General features: G+C 37.3%; 1 protein-coding gene across 1 annotated transcript in view; it reads right to left on the bottom strand.

The window, feature by feature from the left end:
* Positions 1 to 1,157: 1,157 nt before the first annotated feature.
* The window catches only part of LOC109376693 (zinc finger protein 782-like), a 34,715-nt gene continuing 25,075 nt past the window's right edge, over positions 1,158 to 10,797 (bottom strand). Inside the window, exons 5-6 of the mRNA XM_019632774.1 lie at positions 9,837 to 9,932; positions 1,158 to 4,704 (exon numbers count right to left, since the gene is read on the bottom strand). Coding sequence (XP_019488319.1) covers positions 2,834 to 4,704; positions 9,837 to 9,932 — 1,967 coding nt within the window. The 3' untranslated portion in view covers positions 1,158 to 2,833. The remainder of the gene's footprint in view (positions 4,705 to 9,836; positions 9,933 to 10,797) is intronic.

Raw genomic sequence — 10,797 nt, 5'->3', positions numbered from 1 at the left:
TTATTCAGAGGCCTCCTGTTAGAGTCCCACTTGGCCCAGGCTCCAGGCTCTGCCTCCTGCTCTCCATGATCCATATAGCCATCAAGGTAGAAGGTCAAGGTCTTTAAGAGTTAGCATAAACCATCAGGATTAAATCTGACATTGACAGTCACAGCAGGGTTTCCGCTTTTATTTTTGTTTTTCACCTCTTCCGATGCCTTCCTTTCATGTCAGCACAGTAGTGCATGTTAAAAGAGTTGTACAAGAAATTCACTGAGATTTTAGATTTTTCAAATGACAAGGCTATTTAGGGTAACTAATCCTTGGAAACAAAATCCTTTCATGTTTTATCGCTAAACAAGTTGACATTGAAAAAAAGTCTTTTTTCCCCCTTAAAACCTCCATTAAAAAAGGTTCTACAACCTCCCTGTGGTAGGCTGTCAAAATGGTCAAACCTTTCCCCTCTCTGCATTCGCACCCGTGAATTCTGATGCTGCAGATCCTCCCACAAACGGTAGTTTATTTCTCCATGATCTTGAATCTAGGTTGGCCATTTGACTTGTTTTCACCAATGGGACATTAACAAGTATGACACAAGCTGAGGCTTGAAAAGGTCTTCCTTACTGAAGCTTGCTCTCTTGTTGTACTTGAACTCTGAGACCACCATGCAAATGATCCCAGGCAACCTGCTTGACAGGTGAAGCACCTGATGTGAAAGTGGTTATTGTGGACACGAACCACTTCCCCTTTGCAGGTGTCTCCATATCGGTAGCACTGGATGACATTGGAGCTGTCTTGGGGATTGTAAGGATTCTGCTGATAAGGAATGCTAGTGTTCATGGTGATGCCTTTGCACTGGGTCTTTCATTCAATACAGAGGCCCCAGCTGCCTTTAAAATCTTCCGATATTCCGACCTCACTCATCACCTCTCGGCTAGCATCGGGAGTCAGAGGCCCCTGCCCGGGCCCCTGCGACCGGTTCATGAATCCTGGTCCTCGTCTGGGGTCTCAAATTCCAGGGCGAGCAAAACGAAATAGGAGAGCTCGACATCCATGATGCGGGCTCGCGGGCTCTGTTCAGTTTTTTTTTGAAGAGACCATTTAATTGGCTTTTTGTATATGCTCATGTCAGAAGGCAGCATGAGAAAGAGAATGTGGTATGATTCTGGATTTTCAGATGCTTTGTATGAAAGGTTTATTTGTTATTAATATACATGTGGCAAATTGTAGTTGATGTCAGCATAGTTACTACTACATAAGGGGTACATAATTCCATTACAATGTTGAGTTTCAATACAAATATAAAATATGTCTTAAGTGGCATGCATGTATATAAACTCACACAGATAAACAGTAGAGAACTCAGAAAATAGTCACATACTTCAATGCTGTTCAGTTTATGGAATTTATTTCTTGTTCTTTTAAAGCTTCTTATTCTAGTGAATATCTACAAGTTAATATTGTTATATATCATTAAATGTTTTAATATTACATATGAAATAATAGTTTTGATATAGAATTTCTAGGTAAAGGCTATTACCTCCTTTTCTCAAATTAATAGATTTCCCCTCTTGTAATACACTCTGAGAGATATTAAAGTTTGATGACTTGTTGAAAACTTTCACATATTCACAACTCAATTATCAGATATTTAATGATACCATTTTTTGGAAAATGATTTCCCACATATGTTGAAATGTTGGATTTATCCTCCTGATATTACCTGACTTATGAAGAAGAGTTGTGGATAAAAACCATGCTCATATAATATATTGTCATGAGTTTCTCCTATGAGATGTTTCCAAAATATATTGAGTTCTGAGGTTCACAGAAATCATACTCATAGGCTTTGTTAATTGAGGGTTGGCAAACATATGTCACTGTTAAGTATACCCAAACCTATAGGAGCTCAGCAGAGAACAAGTTTATTTTGTCCTTACAAAAAGTCTAATTGTGTAAATGGAGAGAATACTATTCCACAGTCACTCTTTGTGTTTCTTCCATCGTGTATTCTTCAGTGCATGAGCCCCACAGTTTCACTGAGGGTAATTACCACTCCATTCTGGTAAGGGATAGGAGAAAACACTGAATTTGAGGGCTGTATCTAATGAGACTTGTCATTGACCCCCACATTCCACTAGCCAGAGGTTAATAACATGACCCCATTGGGATGATAGAGTGGTTCAGAAATTTAGACTAGGTGTGGCATGAGGGAGAAGAGGAAATGGTTATTGGTGAACAATTAATAGTCATTCTATGACTGACATATAGAGGATTACCCCTGTGTAAGTCAAATTGAGGGATGACTTACTATAGAAGGATTTCCCACATCCATTACCTCATTTCTTGTCTGTGTTGATATAGTATGAGGGCTCTACACTCTATGTACTTTTTTGCTGTTCTAAGAAAGCTGGTTTTTGGCTAAAGGTTATCAAACATTTATTACATTCTCAGTTTTCTCACTGTATGATTTCTCCATTGATGAATGAGTTTTGACTGCTGGCACAAAGTTTTCATATTTTTATTACATTCCCAGAGTTTTCCTGCATTGTGAGTTTTCTGAGGATTGAGTGCCCTGAATATCTCTTATATTCATTATCCTTATAGTTTTTTTTTTGTTGGGTGAGTTCTGTGATCTACAGTGAAGTCTGTACTCTGGACGAAAGACTAGCCATATAAAATATATTCCAAGAATTTGTCTCCTGTGTAAGTTCTCTGACGTTTAATGAAGGTGTATTTTGCAGAGGTACTTTCAAGTGTTCATTATATTCCTGGAGTCTCTTCTTGTGTTCTCTTTTGTATTGTTAGATTTGACTTCTGGCTCAGAGTTTTTCCATATTCTTTACATTCATGTTTAATTCCCTATATGGGCTTTCTGATGTTCTCTAAGGGTTGATTTTTGGCTGAAAGTTTTCCCACATGTATCACATTTATAGGGCTTCTCCCCTGTGTGAGTTCTCTGATGTACCCTGAGGTTTGATTTCTGGCTGAAAGCTTCTCCACAGTGGTTACAATTATAGGGTTTCTCTCCTGTGTGAGTTCTCTGATGTTTTCTTAGGACTGACTTCTCGCTGAAAGCTTTTCCACATTCATTACATTCATAGGGTTTCTCACCTGTGTGAGTTCTCTGGTGTCCTCTGAGATTTGATTTCTGCCTGAAAGTTTTTCCACAGTCATCACATTTATAGGGTTTTTCCCCAGTGTGAGTTCTATGATGTACTCTAAGGTTTGACTTCTGGCTGAAAGCTTCCCCACAATGATTACATTTATAGGGTTTCTCCCCTGTGTGGATTCTATGATGTCCTCTGAGTTGTGATTTCTGACCAAAAGCTTTCCCACATTGATTACATTTATAGGGCTTCTCTCCTGTGTGAGTTCTAAGATGTTTTCTTAGACCTGACTTCAGTTTGAAAGCCTTCCCACATTCATCACATTTATATGGTCTTTCACCTGTGTGAGTTCTCCGATGATTCCTTAGGCCTGACATATGGCTGAAAGATTTTCCACATTCATTACATTCAAAGGGTTTCTCTCCTGTGTGAGTTCTCTGATGTACTATAAGGATTGACTTATAATTGAAAGATTTCCCACACTCATTACATTGAAAGGGTTTTTCCCCTGTGTGAGTTCTCTGATGTATTCTTAGGCCTGACTTTGCACTGAAAGCTTTCTCACACCCATCACATTTATAAGGTTTCTCTCCTGTGTGAGTTCTCTCATGTTTTCTTAGGCGTGATTTCTCACTGAAAGCTTTTCCACATTCAAGACATTCATAGCGTTTCTCCCCTGTGTGACTTTTCTGAGGCTGAATCAGGCATGACTTCACAGAGCAGGATTTCCCACATTCATTACACTCATAGGGTTTCACTGTTATGTGAGTTCTATGGTGTATGTTGAAAGCTGACTGGTAACTCAATGTGTCTATCCATGTGTCATAATCAGAGGATCTGTCTGTTGTGTCAGTTCTCTGAAGCACCAAGAGGGCAGAATTATGGCTGAAATTCTTTCCATATTCAAAGGGTCTCACACCTATCTGAATTTTCTGATGTTCTCTAATATGTGATTTTGGGCTGAAAGATTTCCCTTTTATGTCAGTTCTCTGAGTGATCCTATTGAATTTATTTCTGTTTTCAGTACATTCATATCCATTAAACGCATAGTGACTCTTTTCTGGATGACTGCTCTGAGAGACCACAGGGGTTAATTTATCACATTGATTTTCCCCAAATTTATTAAGTTGATAAGATTTCACTTTTAGGTTGGTGCTATTAGATGTAATTAGGGCACTCTTTTCAAGGAAAGCTTTCCCACATTCATTATATTTAAAAGCTTGCTGTAAAGTCTGAACTGTCTGATGCTGAATAACTTCCTCTTTATGACCAAAGGCTTTTACGTTTGTACTGTAAACAACAGATTTCTGTCCAGTATTAGTTCTGTCATCCTTAATACCAAGGAGCCATTTATCACATACATTAAGCTCATGAGCCTTCTTTCTTGAATATTGACAATGTGGGGTCAACGAGCTGAGATGCAAGTAAGTAGGCGCTGTAGCATCATATCTATATGGCATTGTTCTTGCAGGAAAAATGTTTATGTTTAAGTTACATGGTTTTCCTGAACTTCCTTGCTTTGTAATCAATGACTTTTTGGTGAATAAAACTTGCCACAAATGTTTGCCTTGGTTTTCTGGGCTCTTCTCTGAGAGTTCATCAAGTTGGGATTCTTCTAAAAAATGAGAACATTAAAAATACTTTATGATATTTAATATACTTCTCATGCAATGGGACTTACATACATAAGCCTTATTATGTATTTGACCACTTGGTTTCTGGCTCAGTTTCCCAACAATAAAGTAATCCCAAGTGTATATTCACTCTTTTGTTTGTTTATTTGTTAAAAATAAAGTTTTTGTAGTGGAAAAAGAGAGGAAAGTAGAAATGAATACACATATATATGTATTTGGCATCTTAAGGTATAATTTTCAAAACTGGGTAGAAAAGAAGATATAAAGGAAAGGAACAACTGAGAGTGGACAATAAATTTAAGAAAGTTGGATCCTTGGAACAGAAAAAGCAGAGAGTGAAATGAATTCAACAATGATAGTGGTAGTTAAGTAAATTTTTAAAAATCAATGAAGAATGGCTTTCATTGGATTTATCGGAGATAGAGTTTGCATTAAGGGAGAGTACAGAGCCTAGATCTTAGTAAAATATACATTACAATGGTAGGATAATTATTAGTGTACGTGATTACAGTTAGAGTTCCATTTTTCCCATTCTACACATCGACACTAAAATAAATTTATAGTGGCACCAACTTTCTCGTGTTGAATGAAATAATTCTACTGGCCACTCTTTAATTCTCTCTGTAGTATAAGTCACAGAAACATAAATGTATTAGTGGAAGTGAAAAACACTGATGAGAGTTACAGTAATTTTTCCACCTATATTGGAATCACCACTATATCCTGGTTCTGACCTTAGTATTATATCAGGGTTGTTCAATAGGGAATGTCTCTTGACTATCAAACCTTAACTTTCCTCTTTTCTTTTTTTCTTTTCTATTTTTTATTTAAAAGACTTTATTGGGGAATTGGGAAAGTGGAACAGTGTTGGAGAATTGGGGAAAGGGAACAGCCAAGTTGTCCTTCAATTTTAGTTGTTGAGGGCGCGGCTAGCTCAGTTCCAAGTTCAGTTGCCATCCGGCTGCCTGTCGGGACAGCTCGCAGCTGCTCAGCTCAAGGTGCCGTGTTCAATCTTAGTTGAGGGTGGGCATAGCCCGCCATCCCATGTGGGAGTCGAACTGGCAACCTTGTTGTTAGGAGCTTGTGCTCTCACCAGCTGAGCCATCCTGCTGCCTGTTGGAAGCTCAGCTGCAGCTCAGCTGCAGCTCAGCTCAGGCGCAGCTCACTGGCCTATGTGGGAATCAAACCAGCGACCCTGTTGCTCAGAGCTTGCGCTCTTAACAGAGTCACTCGGCCGGCTCCAACTTCCCTCTTTTTAATTTGCTCCCTCATTTCTCCCCAACCAGTCCCTGTTCAATCCTTAATTCTGTTTTTTTCATCTACTTTTTAACATATCTATCTAGTTTTTATAGACTGTGAGAACTTTAAGGATCACAGGTTTCAAACTGGCCCTAGAACTTTTACAAGTATTCTTTATACTTATTTACCATAAGTCTCTTGTGCATGGTTGACTGCTGCTGCTACCACATTCCATGCAAAAAATGTCAGGCCTATGCTAAAAATATTTGAAGGCTTTGAATACACTGACCTAGGTACAAGCAGATTAAAGATTTAAGTGATGTGATTCAGGAAAAACAAGTTTTACACTAACTACATGCTCATTACATGTTCTAGCTACTATTCTATTAGTCCACAGTATCTTCTGCCCTAATCTTGACAGGATTATTATTAGTCCCCATTAAATGATTCATTTCCAGTAATAACTGTATACTCACATTCTTTCCCTAAATTATCCTCCATTCTAGCTTTAGAACTATTTAGACTCTAGATGCTCCTTCAGGCAGGGCAAAACTATTCTCCCAAATCTTATTAAGCAAACAAAGGATTCTAATATCTTCTCATGAATTTCAGCAACATTTTTTTTTAAATCTGAAAGAAGTTACTGCCTGAATCATTCATTTTAACAAGTGATACATGGAGAGCACCCATATATGACTCATGATTTTTAAAGTAATTACCATGTCGAAAATCAGGAGGTATCTTAAAATTGATGGCTAGTCCATAGTTCAATGGACAACTCTTTCTTAGTTGTACCTAGCTAATGGTTCACCTTTTAATCAACAGCACCTTATACAATACACTCATAAACTATACGTTACACAGCTTTGCTCACCTTTCCAAAATAAAACCCTCACTGTGATAGTCTTTGTACACTTCTATAATAAAAATTAAGTCAGTGGTCCATAACAAGCAGTGTGCCTCAGAATTACCTAGCAAGCTCTGTCACTGAGCACAAGGGCTCAGATCCAATGCTGACCTACACCTGATGACTCAAAAATCTCAGAAATTTGACTTTGGCATTTGCATTTGTGGATGTAGTGTTTTCTGAATGAATCAATATGAAATACCTCTCTCCACTTGGCTTTGGAATCAATCTACAATGTTATTAAATACACATCCGCATAAGGAAGAGTAAAACAAAGACTACTTTTTTTTGAGATTATAATCCAGTTGAGGAAAGGTGTTCATTCAGTAACTGTATGCTATCTCGCACAGAGTCTCATTTTCTTTTGACACACTCTAGTGGGTTAAGAATTTACAAAAGGGGGGGCCCGTTGAGTGGCTCAGTTGGTTAAAAGCGCGAGCTCTGATCAACAGGGTCGCCGGTTCGATTCCCACGTGGACCAGTGAGCTGTGCCTGAGCTAAACTGTCAAGAGGTGGCAGGATGGCTCAACTGATGAGAGCACGTGCTCCTAACAACAAGGTTACCAGTTTGACTCCCGCATGGGATGGTGGGCTGCTCACCTCCCCCCTCCCCACACACAACTAAGACTGAACATGGCACCTTGAGCTGAGTGGCCGCAAGTTGCCGACGGGCAGCCGGATGGCGACTGGACTTGGAGCTGAGCTAGCTGTGCCCTCCACAACTAGGATTGAAGGACAACAACTTGGCTGTTCCCCTTCCCCAATTCCCGAACACTGTTCCCCTTTCCCAATTCCCCAATAAAATCTTTTTTAAAAAAATGAGTTTACAAAAGGAAGAGATAAAGTATAAGCGAAAATATTCCAAGGGTATATTACATAAGTAGGAATCTGAAGCAAAACTTAGTATGAGTAATAGTGCTTTCGTTCTTTTTTCTAGCTGAGGTTAGTTATTTTAATTAAATAGTTTTATTCTGAGAACTACCTTTTAGTTTTATAATTTTTACCATTATTGGTTTATCTTTATTATGTCTTTTGCTTCACTTAGGTTTCTTTTTAAAATTTGTTGCTTTTTAAAATAAGTACATGAGATTAAAAATTTTCCTCTAAGCACTGTTTTAGCTATAGCCCAGAGGTTCTAATAAGTATGTTTTCCATTTAAAAATATTTCTGGATTTTGTATAATATTGATTTACTCTTTGATAAGTGTTTTTAAAAGATATATACTTATTACTAGTTTTAAGATAGAGGGATTTTAATTTTTCTCATATTGTTTGTAATTTATAGTGCTATTGAACAATAATATCTCTACTTTGTGGAACTTACTGACGTTTGCCTAAAATACATTTACGTTTTGTCAATGTTCCAAGGTCATTTAAAAGGTTTATTCTTTGTTTTCAGAATAGTTTTGAAAGACACATAACAGTTTCATTTGATAAAATATGATATTTATAATTTCTAGACCAGAGGTTGGTAAACTTTTTATGTAAAAGGCCAGAGAGTAAATGTTTTAGGCTTTGCTGGTCATACAGTCTCTATTGCAACTACTCAACTCTGCTTTGTAGTATGAATACATGAACAAATGGATATGGTTGTGTTCCAGTAAATGTTTCTTTACTAGAACAATAGCAGGCAAAATTTGACCATTTGCTGAACACTATTCTAGAGTCCACTAGGTATAGTATAAAATCAGAGAGACATATTATGGCCTATAATATCGAATGTGTTCCTATTTCTCCTTACAACTCTTGCAGCTTTTTGTTTTATGACTCTTGATGATAATTTATTTGGTATACTAATATTCAAAACTTTTATATATCCTTTAAAAATTATCTTTTCACATTATTAGAATGTCCTTTTTGACTTGAGTTGAACCTTAAGTACTAGTTACATAAATATGGAGTTATTTTTATGTTTATCGCCTTAACAGTTCATTTAAAGTTTGAACTTTAAAATTTTTTTAGGTATATCCCTTCGATACAATTTGATAGCAGTTTCTCTTAATAGGTGAATGTAATCCATTTACATGAGTTGATATGGTGGGTATGTTTGTTTTACTCTATGGTATATAGTGCGTTTATATAGCTTTTGTGCAGAAAATAATTAACACAACAGGCCTGAGACTGCTACCCTTAGAAAGGCTTGCTTGCAAGATTAGCCCTTGGTTGGCATCTGGGAACATAGATTTTGAGATGGGACCTAGTACCTAAAGAACTTTCCTGACAGACATTTCACATGTGTTATTGTCACAATTCATTGCTGGGGTCCTGGAAGCTTACACCTGGTTTCTTCTGGGTTTCATCCCATGCACCTTGTCTCTTTGCTGATTTTGCCTTGAATCATTTCACTGCAGAAATCTTAGCTATGAGTATGACTATATGCTGAGCCCTCCTAGAGAATCAATGAACCTGGTGGTGGTCCTGGTTAACCTTGATAGAGCTTTATAGAAAACTTTTCTAGTAACAGGTCTGTTTTCTTTGCTGTTAAATGTATTTAAATTCTAATAATTAGGAAGGTTGCAGTTTGCTCTAATAGTTGTCCTTCCTAATAACATTATGTAATTTCTTAATCATGTATTTATTTATTTGGTATCAAGTAATTCATTATTATATGATAAAACCAATGGTTCCTTTCTTCTGATCTGTTCACTCCCAATTTTAGCTTTATTGACTTTTCTTAGTTTTTATCTTTTTACTGTTAAATATATAATACATCCATGATTCATTTTTTCGCTTCAAATGGTATACTTGGCTCCTATCTTTTAAAGATGAGAATATCAATATGCTTACAATCCATTCCCTTTGTTAGCAGTCCACCTTCCACTTTAGACCTATTCTTTCTAAAATTTCAAATGTAAAGACCTCTAAAAGGAGAATGCTAAAAATCATTTCAAACTGCTCACTTCTAGCTGGTCACTTGGATATAACTTTCTTGGAGGCCTTCTACCCTTACTTATATTCAGTAACTTACCTGGGGAGCTTCTGCTTAGAAATTCTTTCTCTAATAACCATGGATCTCCACCTTGTTCCAACGTGAAGATCAGTTCTGGTTTTGTAAAGCAGTACCCTGTAAATGGGAAATAATTTAGAACTTGAGTTAGCTGCACAGGTTTCACTCTTTCAGAATGTGAAGACATGTACAGCTTTAGAAGTGGCACATTGAGGTTGCTCACTAGAAATTATTTTGGGTTAAATTAAGTGACAACAAAAAACATTTTATTACACTCATAATGGATCACTCTCCTTAAATACCTAAATCATAAGCCTACATAACATTAAATTCTAAAGTGGTCAATTTCTGCATTTTGAACAAGAGGTTTCATAAGGACTTTCAAATCTGGTTATAATAGAGAAAAAGGAACTGATTTTCCCCTTCATATAAGATATCTAAAAAACCATACAAACTATATGAAATGGTTTTTATATTTTAGACAACAAGCAGTGCAGAAGGGATACTTCAGACTAGGAAAACAAATGAGGTACGCGTATGATTATCACAGCTTACTGCTCTGCGTTCTGCTCAGAGAGTTTCCGACCCACAGCATAAAAAGAGACCAAACCAGAGCCTAGCTGACATGTTAAGTAAGATGAGGTGACAGAATTGGATTTTTGTTTGTTTGTTTTTGAACGCTTATAAGAGTTTATCTGAGTCAAACTGACAACAATTGCAGGGAAGCAAAATCTCAACGATTGAGAAAATGCTCCCCAGAATTGGATTTTAAGGAAGCCATGATAACTAGAATTTACAGGATAAGAGATATACTGATACAGAGTCTTGGAGATCTGAAGAAAAGTCTTCTGAGTACTAACTTGTGCAAGCATGTAAGAAAAACACTGCAGGGGGCCGGCCGAGTGGCTCAGTTGGTTAAGAGCTCGCTCAAGAGTTTGAGCTCTGAGCAACAGCGGTTCGAGTCCAGCCCGAGCTGAGCAGC

This window comes from Hipposideros armiger, unplaced genomic scaffold (genome assembly GCF_001890085.2).
Source record: "Hipposideros armiger isolate ML-2016 unplaced genomic scaffold, ASM189008v1 scaffold_1171, whole genome shotgun sequence".
In the NCBI taxonomy this organism is placed as follows: Eukaryota; Metazoa; Chordata; class Mammalia; order Chiroptera; family Hipposideridae; genus Hipposideros; species Hipposideros armiger.
Note: the sequence above shows the minus strand (reverse complement) of the source record. Positions and strands in the feature narration are given on the sequence as shown.